This window comes from Melanaphis sacchari, unplaced genomic scaffold, assembly GCF_002803265.2.
Source record: "Melanaphis sacchari strain LSU unplaced genomic scaffold, SCAv2.0 Contig310_pilon_pilon, whole genome shotgun sequence".
NCBI lineage: Eukaryota > Metazoa > Arthropoda > Insecta > Hemiptera > Aphididae > Melanaphis > Melanaphis sacchari.
The window spans coordinates 302,532-324,863 of NW_020271184.1; the positions used below are offsets into that span (position 1 = coordinate 302,532).

General features: G+C 25.1%; 4 protein-coding genes across 8 annotated transcripts; 3 read left to right on the forward strand and 1 right to left on the reverse strand.

Moving 5' to 3' along the window:
• Positions 1 to 1,110: 1,110 nt before the first annotated feature.
• LOC112596207 (transmembrane protein 181) lies at positions 1,111 to 5,521 on the forward strand. 4 transcript variants are annotated; one of them, XM_025341703.1, is made up of 13 exons: positions 1,111 to 1,288; positions 1,765 to 1,932; positions 2,138 to 2,241; positions 2,902 to 3,063; positions 3,653 to 3,752; positions 3,820 to 3,973; positions 4,074 to 4,154; positions 4,233 to 4,332; positions 4,407 to 4,534; positions 4,597 to 4,746; positions 4,810 to 4,912; positions 4,981 to 5,205; positions 5,290 to 5,521. In XM_025341703.1, exons 2-13 carry the CDS (start codon positions 1,781 to 1,783, stop codon positions 5,412 to 5,414), a joined length of 1,584 nt encoding a protein of 527 aa, XP_025197488.1. In that variant the 5' UTR covers positions 1,111 to 1,288; positions 1,765 to 1,780; the 3' UTR covers positions 5,415 to 5,521. The 4 variants fall into 4 exon arrangements, with proteins under 4 accessions (XP_025197488.1, XP_025197491.1, XP_025197489.1 ...); XM_025341706.1 differs by lacking the exon at positions 1,111 to 1,288 and adding an exon at positions 1,304 to 1,452; XM_025341704.1 differs by lacking the exon at positions 1,111 to 1,288 and adding an exon at positions 1,304 to 1,448.
• A 2,216-nt stretch (positions 5,522 to 7,737) lies between these two features.
• LOC112596208 (probable anion transporter 4, chloroplastic) lies at positions 7,738 to 12,465 on the forward strand. Its single transcript, XM_025341707.1, has 9 exons — positions 7,738 to 7,861; positions 7,920 to 8,111; positions 8,205 to 8,364; positions 8,437 to 8,549; positions 9,795 to 9,935; positions 10,569 to 10,764; positions 11,502 to 11,646; positions 11,721 to 11,835; positions 12,296 to 12,465. Exons 2-9 carry the CDS (start codon positions 7,929 to 7,931, stop codon positions 12,449 to 12,451), a joined length of 1,209 nt encoding a protein of 402 aa, XP_025197492.1. The 5' UTR covers positions 7,738 to 7,861; positions 7,920 to 7,928; the 3' UTR covers positions 12,452 to 12,465.
• A 484-nt stretch (positions 12,466 to 12,949) lies between these two features.
• Positions 12,950 to 15,298, forward strand: LOC112596211 (fibronectin type 3 and ankyrin repeat domains protein 1-like). 2 transcript variants are annotated; one of them, XM_025341710.1, is made up of 6 exons: positions 12,950 to 13,143; positions 13,960 to 14,090; positions 14,160 to 14,296; positions 14,494 to 14,803; positions 14,882 to 15,012; positions 15,133 to 15,298. In XM_025341710.1, exons 1-6 carry the CDS (start codon positions 13,138 to 13,140, stop codon positions 15,276 to 15,278), a joined length of 861 nt encoding a protein of 286 aa, XP_025197495.1. In that variant the 5' UTR covers positions 12,950 to 13,137; the 3' UTR covers positions 15,279 to 15,298. The 2 variants fall into 2 exon arrangements, with proteins under 2 accessions (XP_025197495.1, XP_025197494.1); XM_025341709.1 differs by lacking the exon at positions 12,950 to 13,143 and adding an exon at positions 13,314 to 13,341.
• Positions 15,299 to 15,575: 277 nt separating this feature from the next.
• Positions 15,576 to 17,762, reverse strand: LOC112596220 (potential E3 ubiquitin-protein ligase ariadne-2). Its single transcript, XM_025341723.1, has 2 exons — positions 17,571 to 17,762; positions 15,576 to 17,133 (listed from the first exon to the last, which is right to left on the reverse strand). Exon 2 carries the CDS (start codon positions 17,084 to 17,086, stop codon positions 15,668 to 15,670), a length of 1,419 nt encoding a protein of 472 aa, XP_025197508.1. The 5' UTR covers positions 17,087 to 17,133; positions 17,571 to 17,762; the 3' UTR covers positions 15,576 to 15,667.
• Between the last annotated feature and the right edge of the window lie 4,570 nt (positions 17,763 to 22,332).

A 22,332-nucleotide genomic window follows, 5' to 3' on the forward strand; every position in this document is an offset into this window, starting at 1 on the left:
CACTACCTAATATAGACAGTATAGTCTAATAAGTAATAACGTACCTATTTAATAACAACACTGTTCGGCGTTTTAATTGCGTACCTAGTTTATAAAACAATTATATTTACCAAACCAAGAAATGTTTAAATTATCAATGATACCATTAACTATTTATAATATGAGCTCAAATTACAGTATAAAATATAAATTTATAATGATGTAGTGTATCAAAGTTTAAAATTTACGTATTTAATGATTTATACCAAGTCATCAATACATAAACAACCTCTTTAACTTTACTACTAAAGATTATACTTTCTTCGCATTTATATTTCCAATCCATTACTATAGTTGTTCCTGTCTACTTATCATAGGCACTTTGGCATTTAAAGAAATCAAATGTAGGTAGTTATAACAATATTGCTATAATAATGCTACTATGTTCAAAGTGTATACTTAGGACGCCACTGTTTAAGTATGTGGTATTTTTATTACTTATAGGACATACATCTTGCAGATTTGAGTAGGTACTGTAGTTTTTGATTCGAGTTAAAAATATGGATAATGAACTATAAATGAAAAAAAAAACAAAATGGTTTAAAGTAAGTTATGAAAGTTATAAATAATAACATAATACCGTTAAATAAATTAAATGATTTTTCATATAATATCAAAGAATTCTATTGTTAATTAAATTTATTATTTAACTCATTACTTAAAATATTTGAATCACTTCAAGTTTAATCCGTTTTCTTTTTTGTTTCCTTGCTGTCATTTTCTTTATTATAATTGTAATTTAATAAATAGAAAAATTGTATGTTATACTATCATAACTCATAAGTCATAACTGCTATAGGTAAAGGTATAATACGTATTATCTATTCTGCTATAGATATATTTTTGTTTTACACCGATATCGATCATATACCTACCCATGGTACCTATTTATAAACGATATAATATAATGTAATTTAAATATACATTCGTCTGCATGTAAATATTTATTCTACAATAAATGACATTCTTGATAACGGGGACTGTGTTGAACAGCGGAGAGGGGAAGGGTTGTATACGGAGGGTTGGATCAATAACAGCTGTTGTCACACACACAAGACATTTGAGCGAATAGTGTATTTACGCATGAAAATCGGACGCATGTGTAAAACGGTGAACGTACGATTAGAATAAACATATAAAAATGCCTATGGAATCAAGATAAACAACAGTGTAGATCAGTAAAATAGATCGAACGAGTGATGGTGCGCGTTTAGTTTGTTGAAATCGGAAATCTACTCGGAACCACCGGGTATAACTATTATAATATTGTATTTAAGTTATGTACCAAGTATTTATATGTATATTTCATCCAATAATATAATTAATCACATATCACATTTGGAAAAATGTTTCATCAGTAATGACTTTATATTGTGTTTTAATGATATACATAATATATATAGCTGCAAGTAGGTACTAAACTACGTATACCGAAATTTCAATCTATGATCGTTAAATGTACATATAAATATGATTCTTAAAGCTGTGAATTTGAAACGATGCATGTTTTTTAGTTTATTGTAAAATGTAGATTTTTGTTCAGAAACTTTGAATGGTTTAACATAAAATTCAATTTTAAAATATTAATTTTGTAGTTTTTGGTAATTTTTTTACAGATTTTATTTTTAGGGATTTTAAACGCGTTAAGGTTGTATAGTTCATCAAATTCACAGCCATGAACAAATTTTATTATTGTTATAATAATTGGTAATGTACCTATAATAGGCTAGACGGTTAAAATATGAATTCCATCGAAGGCTCTGAAACCAGCTACAACTTCCCAACTGGCAGTTGTTTGACTATGATCAGAAATCTAGTATCTCAATTCAATGACCTGTTCAGCGATTTCAATCGATACATCTCTCCAGCCTACCACCACGATCGATGCGAACGGTAATTCAAAAATTGCAATACGTATGATATAAACTTTAGATAGATATTAGATATACATTTATTTTGATACATGTTTGTTATACATTTATATGTATAACGTATTAGTATAATAAAGTTTATATTTTATAATATGGTTGTAAATATACACTAAAGTGGAATAAACATTATTATCACTATTAACTAAATAATATTTTTACGTTTTCAGATCAGTACATATGCGTTTGTATTCAATGAATAAACGGGAATTCGTAATGGTTTTTATCGTCCTGTTGACGGCCATGGGACTAGTGTTATTCATCGGTTTGACAGGTTAGACGCCTTATATTAATGTACAATTAAATATTTATTTAAATAGCTGAGTCTAAGACTAATAGAAGTTATAAAAATATGCATTTTACAATAATATATCATTTAACGAGTTGGTTAATACCTGTACATTTTATTATTTAAATTTAAATATACATTATTCCTTTAAAAAAAAAAAAAAAGAAAAAAAAAGAAAAAAAAAGAAAAAAGTTTAAATATTTTTACATAAATAATAATTTAATAGCATCTAATTAAATTGTATACAAAATGCTTAGTTTAATTTTCTTAAGCTAACAAATTAATACATAGATAGAAATAAAAATATCTAATTAAATTCCGCGCACGTTCTCGGTAAGACCAAATTTAGTAAATTTCGCGAACGAGTTGTTAAAATGGAAAAAATTTAAAATACTTTTAATAAGGAATGCGATTATACATTTATACGTATTTATATTTATACTTGTATTCTACGTAAATATTCTAATCATTTAATTATTCAAACTTTGGCATTCTAACTACCTATATCATTCTAATTGACTACGCGTCATAGATACAACCAACGAACCTTCTAAATCAACGATAATTATATCTATTTATATCTACTTACCTATGATGTTTAAGAACCGTACTAGATTTTTCTCGGAAAACAAAAATTCGTTTCAGGACCTCCAATCACAGTGACGAGTAAGATAAGCGGAGTCGAAATATTGAAAAACACGAATGGATCGTTGCCACAGGGCCCATTCGTCATGAAAACTCCTAGTCTGTCAGTGTACAACCAACGATTGTGGTTAATCGCAGTCGTGCAGACGAACAATAAAGACGGTATTTACCTACTTACTTATTTTATTATAGTTTATAGCATATACCTAAGCCATTTAAACAATTTTTAGAAAAACCTTGACAAACAACGTAACATCCTTCTGAGTGTGACATATTGTATCTGCAAGTTGTGTTGTGTAGGTAATAATAATTATACAAGGATTATTTTATTTTTTTCTGCACATAGTGTACTTTAATTATTTATATATTTATTCGTATGTCTGAAAGCCGAATAATAACCTTTTAGTTTCACTCAATTTATAGTCAACAAATTCTAACCAGTTTTACATTGTTTACTTTGTATAACATCTAGTTCAATTGTTAGTAGTCTCGGTGGTAATTCTTTGTATTCGATTTGCTAATTTTTCAAATGTACCTATGTATTTCAAGTAGGTATCAACTTGTATATATGTGCTGCTTAATTTATATTTACATAATATAGATTAAAAATAATATAAAACAACTAACTCCACTTCTTTAACTTAAAAACACTTTTTGACTCTAATAATAGGTATATATTCAATATATTTTATAGATTTTACAGTATAAAAAAGTAATTTAGTTACTTCTAATTGTATTTTAATTTTAACAGATGAGACTTATGATAAAAGTTTCAAGATCAGCATGGCGATCAAGGGAATCACTCCACAACATAAAACCACTGATATAGTAAAAGTATTTAAAAATAACAGGTGACAGAGAATATTAAAATAATATTTCTATGTATATCAGTTAAACATAATATTAAATATTTTACAGGACAAGACATTTACTTTGTAAACAACAGATGTGTAGCCAAGTGCCTATTGCTCATATTGGTTACATACACTATACTCATTATATGTTTGAGGTAGATTTTTATAATCTAGAGACGTTTCATCAAAAGTACCAAGTAAAAGAAGTCATATTTTATGTGAGTGATGTATAAGCTTTCAAATTATAACATATTTGCATAAATAGAATTTAAATTGGTAGTAAATAATAATATTAAATTATAATAAATTGTTGTGCAGTACAAATCGTACAATCCTGGTTACACTCAGATGGAAATATGGTTCAGACTTATTTATTTACTCAGTGCTTTTGGAGTGCTTGTAAGTATAATTTTAACAATTACTTAATGAATACATTCTGTACAAAATGTACCAATAAAAAATGTAACTTGCTTTTAGTGTTGCTTTGCGAATTCGTTAAGGAAATTTCCAGTGGTAGATTGGTCGTACGAACAAAAATGGACTGTTGTTTTATTGCCACTGTTAATATTATTCAATGGTACATAAATTAAAAATAATTTCAAAGAAATTTGATAGATACATCTAAATGTAGATTAATAATATATGTTTTAGATCCAATTTTTCCTTTGACGCTTCTTACAAGTAATCAACTAATTGGAATGTTAGATGGTGTCTTCCAAGTAACATTTATCTGTGCAATTTTATTTTTTTGGCTTTGTATATATCATGGACTACGCCAAGTATGACATTTTATTTTTTACAAATTAGTAAATTTATAATAATTGTTAAATTAATTTAATAGAATGAAAGAAAACCGATTGCATTTTATCTCCCAAAAGCAATTTTAGTAGGTCCATTTTGGATATGTGGTGTTATTATGGCCAAATACCGTCGAATGAATGAATTTGATGATCCAGCATTCAGTTACGAGATTGATTCTAGCGCATACACCGTAAGGAATTAAAAATAATTATTGAAGTTATAATAATGTAATAATTTATTTAATTTTTTATAGAATATCAAAACCTGTGTAGGCATTTTTGTAATTATTTACATAGTATATTTAGTATGCTTGATTTTGAGAGCATATAGTGATTTGCGTTCAATGCCATATTTTGGTCAGTATTCAAACAGTAAAGAAATTAATTTACAGTTGAAATAATTTAACATAGTATTGTTTTTATAGATGCTAGACTGAAATTTGTAACTATTTCAATGGTCATATCACTTGTAATATGTTCAACTATAACACATATGCAATATGGACTTGGATTGATTGAAGACTCATTTGCTGCTGACTTGAACACAGAATATATGACATCAGCATTATTTATGACTTTTTATGGGATATGTAATTTCTATGTGTTTACTTTAGCTGCGGTTTACTCTCCAACAAAAAAACCAGGATTTGGTAAATGTTATATTATTTTAATAATAAGTAGTAAATAAATATATACGCAAAAAACTAATTTGTTTTTTATTGGACAATTTTTAGAGTCTTCAATAACAAAAGATAATCCTGCATTCTCAATGGTTAATGACTCTGAAGAAGATATGCCATATGGTTCAGATGAAGAGAGCCACAAGCCACTAAACCCTCCCAATGATGACAGTGATTAATTGTTCTATTATAGTTTAATTGTACATAAACTCTATTTGGTCTTAAATAGACTTTTTCATGTTAAACTAAATTTAAAAAAATAATTTTTTTTTAAAATAATTATAACTTAATATATTTGTTTACAAAAATGTGTTGTAATTCATTTATACTAATTAATCCAAAATTAATAATTGCATATTAATTAAACAATATTTAAAAAATTATCAATTACCCATTAATGACTGATTAAAGAATAAGGATACCAAATTTCAGTTTAGACTAATTGTCGGAAAAAGTATTTTCCCATAATTTTTCTAAGTACATTTAATTAAATGTACGTAAAAAAATGTACTTGGATTATTCAACCTTAAATGTAACCATACACTATTGGATAAAATGTATTATTATTAATTATTTTAATGTTTTCAATTTCATAATATTATCTTTGATATAATGATATATATTATATTAAAAAGTAAAATCATTTATAGATTAAATTTTTTTTTTTATATATACATAAATAATTTAAACAGATTGTAAAATATTTTTCGATTATTCATAAATATTAAATATAACATATTTTATTAATTTTGTATTTAAACCGTTATAAATAAAAATTAATAAAAATATATAAACCTTAATTTAAATGAAAATACAGGGGAATAATTATTTTCGTGAAGTATGGACAATGGCTATCAAAATAAACTATAAGGAAAAATAGGCGAATCAGAGTTAATTGTAGAGATCGATGAAAGTTTATTTTTGAAAAGAAAAAAAAATCACATTGGTAGGATATTTATAGAAATATCTTGATGATTGAGATAATTTAGAAGTACTATAAATTTAAATAAAATAAAAAAAGAAAATATAAGTTTTTTTTTTTCTTAAAAATGAATTAAGATATTTTGATTGGTAATTTCTTTCAATGACAATGATTATAGTATCTTAGTTGATTTATAACTTAAAATCATAATATCAAATAATATTCTCCAAAGTTTGTTCTTATGAAATAATTAAATATTTGATATTCATATTCTTGATGCAGAAGACTATTGAAATATTTCATTTTTCTTCACAGTCTTCCGAAAAATTGAATTTATTTAACAGCCTTGAAATAAATATTAAATCTATTATCATTACAAGCAAAATAGTATAATGGGTAATTTTATATTTATTAGTAATAAGAATAGTCATATTTACATTAAAGTACTCTTGTAAGACCCATTTTTATAACCATCTTTAAACCCATCTTTATATCCATTATCAAATCCTAGTTGGAACATCACATCAGATTGATTTGTAGATGTAGCTCCTTCTCTAAATGCTGTCTATAAAATTGGGTTTGTTAGAGAATAATTTAATACAAATACATTTTTATTTATGTACCTTTTCAATTTCAGAGATATTTTTTTTCCAATTTCTTCTCATTATTTCTTGTTCATCGTCACTACTAACATCTGCATTCTCAGACTGGCAAGTAGACATGTCAAGAAGAATCAGAGTATTAATTTCTAGTTATTTTAAAATTATTAGGAGAGGATTTCCTGTTTAAATGTTCGAACAGTTACGTTTAGACAATCAATAATTTTACGATAAACATATAAAACATAATATGTAATAACTAATAAGAGACTTGATATGAAACAAAAATTATAAACTATCGTATTATCCAGCTACAATTTCTTCGATAACTTCACAAACAAAAAATTTAAACGTTAAAACTCTAAGAACACAGCAAAAGTGTCACGTCAAGATATGTTTCAATTTATAGTTAATTATGTATAAGTTAATTTTAGTTATATTTTAGGAATGGAGAAGAGAGATTTTGTAGTCGGTATATCACGATATCACGATACAGTGATACACCATTCACATTTCACACCGATCACGGTCAAGATTTAAGATAATAATCGTAATATAAATTTGTGAGTAAAAAGATAGATTTCAAATTGGATTTTCTATTCACTCTGAAATTCAAAATTATAACATTTGATAACTGCGTACTGCGTAGACATGTTAAACAATTTTTATATGTAATTTTATGTGGATGGATAACCGTGACCGTAACCAAAATATAAATATTTAAATTGATAAGTTGATAATGATAATGCTTATCTTTTAATTTTTTCTTTGTATATTATATTTTGTATTTATTTTTTATCGTCAAAGTAGAATCGTGTAATACTCTGTATTATAAATTTATATTTAATAATAATATAATATTATATCGTTATTATTATTCGTCTACCTAAAGAAAATGTTTTTTTATTTAAATCATTAGCATTTTGTTTTTGTTTTAATTGTTTCGATACATTATTAAATATTAATATTACGTGAAAATTATTTTGTAACTATGTTTTTTTAAATTTAAATGTTGTCAGTAAAAAAACTATACACTATGTTTGAAAAATATGAAGACGTGGCTTTTAAAAAGCTAAAATGCTTTTATCTTTTTACTATGAAAAATGTATGATCCAAACATGTTAATAACATTCATTCTATTGATTAACTAATACTGTTTTTAGACATAAGTTATGTCTTCTAAAATGAGTCACACTCAAATTGTGGTATTATGTTCTATTGCAAATTTTATAAATGCAGCTGATCGTGTTATTATGCCAATTGCAATAATACCAATGACTAGTTATTTCAAATGGACAATGCATTGGCAAGGATGGATATTATCAGCATTTGCTTTTGGCTATTTAAGTAGTCAAGTAACTAAATTATATATACTTATAAACCTTACAAAATGAATGATAAATAATAAGTATTTATTATAAACAATATCCTTTTTTTTATTTATTCAGGTTATTGGAGCTTGTGCTGCTAAGAAATTTGGTGGTAAATTAATTTTATTATTGTCAGTTTTTTTGTGGTCAATATCAACTGTCGCCACACCTTGGGTATCTCATAACACATTCGCATTGATTTTATGCAGAGTAATATCAGGATTTGGTGAAGGATTAGGTAAATCAATTTTAAATAAGCTTATTTATGAGTTAATAAAAAATTCTTGAATTCATTTTTAATAAAATTTAGGATTACCAACCATATTTCATATTTTTGCTAATAATATAGCAATAACAGAACGTTCAAGTGCATTTGGTTACTTAGTGGCCGCAGGTTCTGTTGGCCAGACAGTTGCAACTGTGGTAAGTTAATTGCTTAATGGTTAATAATGTTTACTTATACAAATCAATGTATTGAATACAAGCTTTTTACCATACTTTTATTATGAATATTCAAATTATTTGAATAATGTACAAACTATTTATTTTTGGCACATTATTTCTGAATTAAAATACCCAAATTGTACAATATTCAGGTGTAGATTAGTAAAAAAAAATATAGGATGTTAAATAATTTTAAAGCAAATAAATATAAATATATTAAATAGTTGCTAAAAATAATCAACTTACTTTCTCATTAGCTACTATAAATAGCTTCTTACAAAAATATTACATGAAATATAAATATATATTAGACCTCACTGCAAGCTTAATTGGAGGCTCATTTTATGATTATTATAGTTATTTTCTATGGATAATAGTTCTACTACTTTACTAGGGAATTATAACTCTCATTAATAATTCACATTAATTTTAAGTAGATTAATTAAGATACATTTAAAGGTACTTATTGGGACAAGTATATAGCTATAGCGCCCCAGCATTCATGTTTTATTTACTTTATCTAAGTGATGTGTACATAATCTTCACAAAACAATGGATAAAGTAAATAGTTAATAAAATGAGGTAATAATAATTTAACAAATCATTTTTTTCTTATATATTTGGAAGATGATTAGTAATTAAATATTAAACATAGTATTTATGTATATAATATGTTTAATTTTATAGATTTTAATGTATTTTATCAATTTATTTATTTATTTTAATACTAAAAATATATTAAAGTTTTTTATTAAACAGGTATTAAATTTAATGAAATATAATGAAATAAACAAATAATATTAATTGATAAATAAATCAATTCATTTTTAATAATTAATATTATGTTTGACAACTTGGCTTGATAAATCAATGAAATTTTGTATGTGAAATATGCACTCTCATAAATTGTAACTAATAATATCTACAATTATACAATATCTTATTACATGTGTGTCATCAAAGACATTTATTAACTACTGTTATTTTTTAGTAAATTATAAGTATTTTATCTACTCAGCAGAGTAAATAATGTAGTATTAATTATCTGGGTAGTGTAAGAAATAATTGTATAATAAATAATGTTAATTTACTCCAAAGGTATGGGAAGTATTCACATTACCTCTTTTCATTCTTTACTTGCCAGTAGCTATATCTATAATAAAAATCTATGATAATATTAACTGTTACTTATATTTAATAGTAAAAATAATTTTTTTTATCTAGATATGCCCACATTTAATGTGGCAAACTAGTTTTTATTTATTTGGTTCAATTGGTATTGTTTGGTCACTTATATGGATTTCATTATATTCAGAAAAAGATTATGGAAAAAATGATGAGCTTCCATTAATTATTATTCCTCAAGTATGATATTCACATATTATGTATACCTATGCTATTCTTATTATATATTCATCTTATACAGAGACAAAGTTAAAACAATGACCTACTTTTTGAAATTAACCAGATTTGTCCTATGTTAACTGGTCATTGTCTTAACTTAGTTGCATTATAGATATCAGTATTGGTTGTCTGTCTTTCACAGTTGTAATTTATTAAAAACTACTAATTTTGTTGTCATCAGTATGATGTGATATAGTAAAACAATAAATATTATAAAAATTATTTTAATTTAACGTATTCAAATATACATGAGATCAAACAGGTTTTTTTTTTATTCTTTAATTTCAATAAATTTGACTTGAAGTTTGAAAATTTTTAAAAATATAATTACTTATTGGTCTTATAAAATTTCAACATTGAATTTAAATCTGATTTTATAATATTTATCACTTCTATACATATATAGGACGTATGGATAAAAAAAATGTGTAGTTTTTAATTTTTTGCTGTGTTTCACATGTAAAAAGTAAGATAACAAATATTTGTATCCAATTTCCTTAACACTATTTAGTATTATTTTATGTTAAAATGTAATTAATATTTATAATACATTTATTTTTATTAAAATAATAAAACTTACTATTTTTTATATAGTATTCTAGTATACATTGGAGAAAATTTTTTATATATTGGCCTTTATGGGCGATATATATAGCTCACTTTACAATGAATTGGTCCAACTACATAATAATGCATTGGTTACCTACTTATTTGCGTTACCTTGGTGCTAATTCACATAGTATTAGTTTAACAGCTGTTCCATATATATTCAATTCAGTGTTTGGTATTGGTAAGTCTTAATTATTCAAATAAAAATATATGTATAAAAGATCAATGAAAATAAAGTAAAAATAATTTTAAAGATCTCAATGTTAATAAATACTTCTTTGATGTGGGTATCTATACTATTTTATTTATACATATATTGATGCCAAACATAAACTGTTGTTGATAGGTAATAAATATTCAAACTTTTTCAAAAATATATTTCACCTGATATGCTTGTATAATATGAACATAATGTATGTTATATTTTTATGATTTTGAATCGTTTAATCCATTTAGCAGTATGCCTAAAAAAATCATTTGATTTTTGTTTGTACTTAATTGTTACAATGCATAATTTTAAAATATTCAATTTAATATTATTTAGATACATGTCTGAAAAATTACACTATTTCTAGTAATTTATTTATCAATGTATATTTATTGTTGATGTTTTTTAATATTTTGTGATGGTTATTCGATTTTGGTTTTGTATTTCAAAACACGTATATCTCATTAATGATTTTTTCCAATTGTTTTTCTTTGAAAAGTGAAATTGATTAATTTTCTACGATTTAAATTATGATATAATAATGCTTTTATTATAAACTAATAATTAAACAGGTATAAAATACCAAAAAGTTCTAAAATTTAAATTTGTATTTATTCTAATTTTAAATCCAAAATGCTAGATAATTTTAAGTTACATGTTTAATTATTTATTTCTTAAAATTAAATTTTTTTATATTATCTTGAATATAGTTGCAGGAAATTATGCAGATAAACTAATTTATGGCAGATGGTCAGTATTAACTGTTCGAAGGCTTATGACTACTATAGGTCTAGTGGGACCAGCAATATTTCTAATTCTATTTTGTACAGTGAATAGCTTAGAAGCAGCCATAATGTAAGGCCTACTTATTATTAATACATATTTTATAATCAATTGATGCTTTAAAATTTAATTACTTTATGTGATAGATTTATTTCTATATCAATGGGACTATGTGCATGTAATTCAGCTGGGCATTTAAGTAATCATTCTGAAGTGGCTCCTAATCATGCTGGCATTACTTTTTCAGTATCCAATACTCTGGTAAATGTTATTAATAATTTCTATTTATAAATTTAGCGGCACTAATATCAGCTTTAAATTTATTGCATAAGAATAAAATCTAAAATATAAAGTATCCCAGTAAACAGTGAATTTGTTACTCTAAAATTTGGGATAAACTTAATGTACTTATATTAAAATATCTTTAACTTATATACCTATATACTCTATGAACTTCTATCGTCTGCAATAGTATCACCTATCTAAAATAGGTATAGCATCCGTTATACTTAATACATAGTAATTGGTGCTACTGTATGAATGATTAATTTTATGATTTAAAACACTTTTAAAATACTCAATCTTATTAATTTATTTTTTAGTAATTATCATTAACTTTTGAATGTAGTTGTTTTTAAATTCATGTATTAAAACTAATCTTTACACTTAAATGTATTTTAAAATAAATTATTTTAATTTGATTGTTTTGAAAATATTTTAGGCTACCATACCAGGAATACTATCTGGTCCTCTGACGGCAGAACTTGTGACTGCATCTCATGGCCGTTGGTTTCCAGTTTTCATTTTAGCGGCTGCTTTAAATTTTACTGGCGCAATTATTTATTGTAGCCAAAGTTCAACGTCTCAAATATTATAATTGACAAATTTGTAAAAAAAATATATATATACAGAGTAATTATTTTTGTTAATTCGTTTTAGAGTTACCAATCAAATAAACTATATTTATTGTTTACATATTATTATTAATACTATTTAAAATTGTAAATGTTTATTTTTATTAATATTATGTTGTGATTAAATTACAAATAATAATTATTACTAAACCTATTAATTATAATGTATAATATATACATTAAAATTACAGCACAATGATCCTGTAAATAAATATAATTTTGTTTTTGGTAATATATCTTATGGGAATGAATGATAGAGCCCTCAGCTATCGAAATTCCGAACATTATTAAATATTAAGTATTTTATATACATTGTTATTATAATATGTTCTTTTCTATTATTATATTATCTGCTGTTTTTTTCTTTAAAAATCTGGATTGAAATGCATGACATAGCAATTATGTATTCAACTTATCAGTAAAATATCAAAAATGTGTTAAAAAAAAAAAAAAAAAAAAAAAAAAACAGTGCAAAAATTGCTTAACTGTCAACTTGTATCAGTAACCACTCAGCTGTATTTTCTTAAAGTTGATGATTTTGTTACGTGCGTTGTAAGGACCATACTAAGTTTTAATATATTTTTAATTAAATACAAATTAGAAATTAGAATAAACATTAATCTTCTTAAATGTCTACTTTCAAGATTCCATGAAGGTAAGTGATTAGTGATTATAATTATTGTGGTTGCTAAGGGAACAAACAAATGGTGTAGTAATACCTGTCTACAAATCTTTATTTCTATATTGTAGGTTTGTGTAAATGTTTGAGTTAATTTAATAAAAAATGAATGTTTATCATTAAAATGTATTACATTTTAAGTTCATTGTTTTAAGAATTATTATGGTCTTTAAGGTAAATATAATATAAGGGAGGCTCCCAAAAACATGTTTACATTAATATCTGTTTATAGGCATATAGATAAATATAAATACTTTTAAATATTTATAAATAATTAAATATTTGTTAAATTTAATTTGCATGTATTAAAATTCTCAGAAAAATATTTTACAGCATAGTATACTATATTTTTAACATAGTAAATACTACGTATATAAATATTACCTACTTCAACATGAAGACAAAGTGTTCTTATAATTTACATAGGTATATAGGTAGTATTTATATTATGATATATAAGAGTATTTTTGAAGAAACTAGGGAATAAATTCTAAAATTATAAACCCTATGTATTCTAAGTATATTAGATTTCTGTGTTTAATATAAAACTTATGTATCCACATTTTTTTAGCTTACATGTATATGATTTCTTCTTCGGCCCCTTAAATGAGAGTTAAATTAAAATTTGTTTTCAAAATATCTATCAGGGTTTGTCTGTTACCATTGGCTATTAGTTACATCACTTTTGAATTTAATCAAAAAAATGGATATTTGTTTGCTCATTTTGATACAATTGAGAAATTATGTCAGCAGGTATATCTGTTGTGGTACATTTTATAAAATATTTTCTAGTTAAGTTTGAAGGTGTTGAATGTCGATCGTCGATCCATTGACTTAGAATGGAACAAGCCGCAAGATATTCTAAAGCCCCTATTCAAATTGACTATGAATGAAAATAATCAAAATTCTGTGATTATATACAGGTGCAAGTTATTATATTTAACTATAAAAACTTAGTATTTAATTAGTTATAGAGTAAATGATTTTTTTAGGGGATTTCATAATTATTTTTGTGTTAAAAATTTATCTGGTAGCCATCTTTACAAATTTAATCTACAAATAGAATTGCATAATGTAAGTTCAGAGAATTCAGTGTTGGATACAGCTACAGTCAGTTTAACTACAAAAAGTAGGATATTTATAATTTCATTTTGGTTTTTTAATAATTTATAAATACACTGATGTTAATGTAATATACAACACAAACAATTCATAAATCATCATTTCAAGATAAGAATAGTTATATAAGGCCAATACTAAGTCTTTCTTAAAATTAAAATTTCACTATAGACATAAATTCCATGTAACATATATCATGTTATTTAGGTGAATGTCCGAGTATCACTGCATTTCATCATAGTGCCTATCAAAATTTACCGTTGCTCTTTCAGGAGTTCTTAGATACAAGAGCTCATGATATAAACATTTACAACGAGTTGGGCGAGTGTAGTTTGTCCAAAGCTTGTGCAGCTGGCCATAACGACATGGTACTTACTCTATTGCAATACGGAGCAGATGTGAATTTACCAAATTTGTTTACAAGAATTACACCGTTGATGACAGCTGCTTACCATGGTCATGGAGATATAATAAGAATATTAGCTCGCAATGATGCCGACTTTACTTTAAAAGATATGTACGTCTGACCTATCATTATTGACATTTTTTTTTAAATATTTTTTAATCATCTTATATTATATTTGCTTATAATTAGAAATTTAAAAACAGCACTTCATTATGCAGTAGATGGATCTCATAATGACGCAGTTAAGATGCTCCTGGAAGGAAATTGGGGTGATGTAAACTCAGTAGACTCTAAAGGTTGGACTCCATTAATGAGAGCAGGTAAGTATATTAAGAATAAAAATGTTAAAATTAAAAGTTGAAATTTGTAAAAAAAAAATGTTAAGTTAATTGTCTATATAAGTTGTCACAAATAGTATAAATGAATACATTGTTTTTTAGTGTTGATGTTTGCCAATTTGGATGTGATCAAAACCCTTATTTCACATGGTTCAGATTTAAGTACTAAAGATAAAAATGGTCAAGATATTTGGCAGTTGGCTCATTTATCAAATAACTTGAAAGCCTTAGAAATATTACCAAATTAAATTATTAGACTTTCTCATGGTTTATTATAAAAATGAAAAAATAAGTTACTTTTCCTTAATAATTTTTTTAACATTTAATGTATTAACTATGATTAATTTAAATGTTATTAGTTTATAAATAGTAATGTAAATGATTTAAAGGAAAACTTATAAGTAATTATACAATAATAATGTATAATATTATTAGTTAATTTTTAATATTTGGTTATTAATTTAATTTATACATTGTTTAAATAATTCCAAATTCTTGTTTATCAAAAAAAATCTTAAAATACATATTACAAAGGTTACTTAAAATAATGAAAAAAAATGTATTTATTTATATACATAAAAAAAAATAAATATATTCAAGGTAATTTTACAATTGAATAAGGAAATACAAACTTCAGTTAAATATGGAAAAAATCTTGAAGCATAGTAGCTCTTCTTTTCTCAGCAATATCCATCTGATTTTCTAAGTCACCTCTGTCAGTAGTTTCTGCTCTTTCGATCTTCCATGATAAATTTTCAATTTCAGCTTCCAGTTTAGCTTGTTGATATTCAAATAGTTCTTTCTTTGGTCCATTATCCATATAATATGCATATGGATAAGTATATTGAAGAGTATATCGGCATTTTGCTAGTAAAGTAGCAGAATCTAATAAATACTGCCAATCAATCCATGTGCCTTTACTTGTCATAACTTTACTATTTATTCTTTCTTTGATTTTATCAAGTGTTTGTTTTTCCAGTTGTAAACTTTTAGAATGATTTTCCCATCGTTCATAGTAATGAAGATATTTTTTCAATGCTTCGCGAGCTCTAGCAGATTCTGAACCATTCTGAGGATTTTCTCTATACTTAGAACAATCATAATATTCAGTGCCGTGCGCTTTCCAATCTCCCATACACATCCAGCAAAAATCAAATTTACAACTTAAACATTGCATATGATTGCAGCCACCATTTTTTTCAATAAAAATATTACATTTAGGACAGTCTTTAGTGTTAGCTGCAATGTAATTTGATGTCTCACTATCATCTGCACATTTGGTAATCCATTTTTTAATGGTGGCACAATCTGTAGGAGCATGATAATCATTTCCACATTTGAAACAAAACGAAGTTTCACACTGAGTACATATAGCTTTCTTGGCAAGAGACTCTTTAGATTTGATGACTGCAGTGCAGTTAGCTCCAGGACAAAAGCGTAATAATGGATGTGATTTAATATACTCACGGAATGCAAATTGTTGGTATTTTTTCCTTAAAATTGGTTTATTAACTGTCGATAAAACTATTTCTTCTGGTACTAGTAATTCACAGTTTAATGCCATACAAGAAAGTTCTGTACTTACGCCTTGTTTTATTTTATTTTCAAAATGACAACGCCAGCAGTTATCACAATAACAATGTCCACAAGCTAAACTAGTAATTCCTAATTCTTCAGCTACTGGTCCTACACAAACTGGACATACAAATTTATCTCTTTTTGTTTTAACTGATACTGGCTGTAATGTTTTCATTCTGGAAGCGACAAAAAGCTTATCAGGGTCTTCATTATACTTCCATAAAACTTCTTGAACTGCCCATTTGTTTTCATAAAGTAAAACTTTTGACATCGATGGTGTTACATGTATACTAGTACATAACTGTTCAACAAGTTCATTTAAAAATTTTTCAACTTCGTCAACTGAAAGGCATTGAACAGGAAAATATTCAGCATCAGGATTATGTGGTGGACTCATTACATCACGATCAGCATTGTAATAATCTTCATAATCATCCTGATCTGAATATTCCATATCCTCATCGTCATATTCAGACATGGTTTCTTCTGAAAACGACGGTATCAAATATGTATACCACTTAATACCTATAAAACAATGAAAATCAAATCAATAATATAATAAAAATTAATAGGTACCTATTAAGTATTAATTTGGTCAGTTATTCTTTAATACCTAATTAACAATATGTATGATAATGTTAATTTTAATTAATGTTATTGTTATGAGATAAAATATTATGGGTTTAAAACTATTCATCAAATGTATAACGGTTAGTTAATAAAATTTTTAATATTAATTATCATAATATGTATGCAATATAAATTATCATCATTTCATCATCCATTGACTACAAAAGTACTGAATAGTACGATATCATGGTAATAAATTATAATTTATAATATTTACAATCATTTTGGCATATTTAATTTGGTAATTATATATCGGAACAATGGTGCATAGACGATGCAAATTAAAAGTAGTACAATAATCATAACAGTAAATGCATAATTTCAATTCATACCTGAAACCTGACGGTATTCTTTGATACACAACTTTTCATAATAGTAAATTAGTCATATGAATTATGACAACATTAAAACGTTTGTAAGCACAAAATAAAAACCAAGTTTGAGAAACTATTGAATTTTAACTTTCAACATTAAATTCTATTCACTATTGTATACTTGTACACTGCACAATTACTAAACACAATAAGTGATAAGAAAAGATGAATTTCAGAGTTTGAAAAAAATAACCCACATATATATATAGGTCATTCGCCAGCGCTAAAAATGATAAGACTTTGAGTACATTTTTTTTATTCTCCATGATAATATCTAAAATATGACCATGGTTTAATACAAATATTTATATTTTTATCTATAAATCTTGAATATGATTGGAGTGGCTATACAACTTAACCTATAATAATTTTAACATAATATGACACAAAAAAATTTAAACGATATAGTATAACGATATAATAAAAATAGAGATATAATATGTTACATATACTATGTATTAGACTAATATTTTTATTTTTTTTATTTTTTTTTAAACTTTTTATTTTAAAGCGTACAATCTGTAAATAAATTATTACGATAAGTACGCATGCGGTAATATTATATAATATAGCTTGAGATAAACGTGATAAAAGCAGCCACCCAATAGCGACACTTTATGACATGATTAGGTTGAATTTAAATTTACCTTATATATTTAGTTAATTGATAATTAGACTAAAACTAAATAAAAAATAAAAAAATTTATTCAATTATTATCTATTTATTACACCTATTTCATTAATATTAGTTATATGTAGATTAAAAAAAAGAATTACATAAAAAAAAAAAAAAATGCTTAGTTCATAATTAGTACTATAAATTATTGCATTTACAAATTAGGTACTTACGCTCAAATAATAATAACAAAATATTTAAACTTGAGCTATTATGATTGACAAACTAATACTACACTAACAAAATATTATTTAAAAACAATCATTTTAGAAATTAGTCGGTACCTACTAATCAATCAATAAGATACTAACAGCTAAATAAATATATATTAAATATACTTCGAATATCTTGTAATATTATAATAAGTCCATTAGGGTGGTCCTTAAATTTTAAGTTCAAAAATGTTTTCATCTCACCCCTTAAAACAGTGTATATACATACAATAATTAACTACACGAAATATTGAATCAATCAAACAAAGTTAACCCGTGCCTATTTGAACTTAAAGTTTGAACTTTTACAATTTTTCAAAATTTTTCAAATTTTTGTACTTATATCATAAACCGTTGATCAAATTGAAATTTATTATAGATACTAAATTAATTAAAACTACATTTACGAAAATATTTGTTCTATATATTTTTTAATATCTTCAACTGTTGGTGAGATATATTAATGTTAGTGTTTAAAAATCGGTCTTTTCGATATTTTTCAATATTATAACGTAAATTATTACAATTTGTATTGTTTACTTATCGATAACTCCAAAAGTTATTTTTATAAATTAGAGTAATAACTGCAATGAATACCCATATAATTCACTGATATTATTTGTATCGGCTCCTTATCGTAATTCCGATAGTTCACGTAAATTAAACAGCCTAAATTCTCTAGTCTAGAGATTAGTTTAGGATACAGGCAGAATAAATGGGGCTTGTATTATTTTGGAACAGTTACTAAATAAAAGCCTTCTTTATTTGCCATGTCGTCATCATATTTATGAACTTATACTACGATCAATATTTGAATTGAAGATGACCAGTTTTTCGGGTCCAGATATTACGCTGTTTAAACGATTCCAGCAAGCTTGGGAAAAACTAGACTCAAAAAAAATAACAATTGGTACCGCAAACAATGATATACAATTAAAAATTATGGACGTAAGTAACGATATAATAGAATTTTGTACGCAACAACTACAAAAAAATCATTACAGAGATGACTACAAAGAGTTAATAGAATTAATATTAATTTTTTCTCGGAGGATGCCCATCTGATGAAATCACTATAAAAAAACCTGGTGCTATTCATCACGCTAGATGGATGGCAAAAGCGTTATATTCATTAAAAATATATTTATTTAGAGATCAGTTTAATTTAAATATAAAAGAGGAAATCGGGCTAAGGGACATATGTATATTTTTGATTCGTCTTTACGTGAAAGCGTGGTTTGGGGCTCCAAATGCTGCAACAGCACCATACCAAGATTTTAATTTTATTAAAGATGTATATAACTATTATGACTCCGATGTTTCAAAAACAATTCTAAAAAAATTCTGTGGACATTTATGGTATTTGTCTGATGAAGCAATAGGTTTTTCATTTTTTGATAAAAATGTATCTGCCGATTTAAAAAAAAAGATGGTTAAAGCTTTAACTTCAAACGATGGCTCAGATGAAATAGTAAAAAAAATATCAATTAAACCTCATGAAGTTTCATCTTTAGTTACAAAAGATTTTAGTCATTTTGTAACGAAAAATACAAAAATATTTTTTGAACGTTTCGGTATTGACACACATTTTTTAAATGATGAACCAGATGAATGGATTAACAACACTGCGTATAATGATGGAGCAAATACTGTAGCCCATATTAATGTTGTTAATGATACGGCAGAAAGAGGAGTAAAGCTAATTGAAGAATATAACAGCATTTTAACTAAAGATGAAGAACAAAAACAGTACCTACTACAAATTGTAAAAAATTATAAAATTAAGTATCCTGACGGTAACAAATCGACACTACAATAATATTATGTTATTAAATATTATTAACTATTAAAAAAAATTTTATCAGTTTAAGTTCATTATACAATTTTTATATACTCGTACAACATTTTATTTTAGATACAATATGTTAACATTTTTAGTTTTAAATATATTCATGGAAAAGTAAAAAAAACACAGTTTTTATACTAAGGGACAATATATTTCACCAACAATTGAAGATATTAAAAAAATTATAGAACAAATATTTTCGTAAATATAGTTTTAATTAATTTAGTATCTATAATAAATTTCAATTTGATTAACGGTTTATGATATAAGTACAAAAATTTGAAAAATTTTGAAAAATTGTAAAAGTTCAAACTTTAAGTTCAAATAGGCACGGGTTAACTTTGTTTGATTGATTCAATATTTCATGTAGTTATTTTTTTTATGTATGTACACTGTTTAAGGGGGTGAGATGAAAACATTTTTAATTTTTTTTTTTTTTCATCTATAGTGAAAGACCACCCTAAAGTCCATATAGTTTATAATTGTATTGTGGAAAGGTGGGCAAAATGGGGTAGTCTAGTGAAATAGGGTATTGGTTCATTGCGCCTATTGGTCATACTTAAATCGATTAGTGATAATTAAATTGTAATTTATTAATATAACACTAATTAAAACAAGTGATGTTTAAACACAGAAAGAAGTGGCTTAAATATTTGTTCTAAATCAAATCTTTTTATTACAAAAAAAAAACTTTTGTTTTAAGCATGTAGCTTAAAACAGCTTACAACTTACTTCTGCAGCGTAAAGCTGTAGAAATTATTTCTCAGTGAATCACGTTTTTATGGACTTCTTTCGGGTAGTGCTAACGAGTAATTATTATTATTTATGCAGTACTTTATCACCTATGTTTTTAAATAAACTTTAAGTAAAAGATTTAAATTTAAATTTAAAAAAAAATAATACTTTGTGTTACTTGTTAGTTTTTTTTTAATGGGATTCCTAGGAAATGGTTAAAATGGGATACCCCATTTTAGTCATAGTTTCATAATTTTACTATAATCTTAAAAACTTGAAATGTTTTTTATTATAAATTATTTTTATACAAATGTGTTTTATTGAGTGTGTTGTGTTTATTAAAATGAAGAAAAATATTATTTTTCAGGAAATTTTTAATCCTTCCCCATTTGACCTAACCAACTACCCCATTTTTACCTACCATACGGCTAAAATGAGGCAAAATAAAATTTTTTAGAAAAATTTATAAAAAAAAAAACCATTAGAGAGTTTTGTCTTATGACTCTTCCACGAACTTTTCTTTTGTGTATTGCACAAGTTTTAGTTATATATCATTTTTTTTTTTTTTTTTGAAAACTTAGTGATTTAATGTAATCTAATTTTGTATTTCAATTGCTTGTTACATGCCAAACTAAACCATAAAAAATAGTCTATAAGATATAATTGTTTTATTTGTTTAATCTATAAACATAATATACTTTAATTAATAATAATTATTATTAAACGCTAATAAAAAAATTATGATTGCACGCGTTACAACGTTATGTTTATATGATACATTTATTATGTAGTCGTTGTTTAATTTTACAGTCGATATTAATCCTTCTGGATCTTAAATTAATTCTTTATAACAACAAATTTACTGAATATACATTTTAGTATATTATAATCAAAAACGTAACAAAACATATAATTGTAAAATATTTAATACCTAATCTACCTTTATCCAAGATATGGACTGCACACAAAATCTATGTAAATACTATTTAAAAGTGAAATGTATTTAAAATATAAATATTACTAGTATATTTTTCTAAATACTTCATGCAAGCATAAATAGATAGTTGTTCGACGTAAAGTATAGACAAAATTGGTACATTAATGCGCAGTGTATTAGACACCGAGGGACAAGTCAAGAAAAATGATTGAATAAAAACAATGCGTACAAAAATTGTAAATTATGCAATACATAAGTGTCTTGTCTGACTCATGGCTGCTTACAGTCTACAGAATATCCTGTAGTGCAGTGGT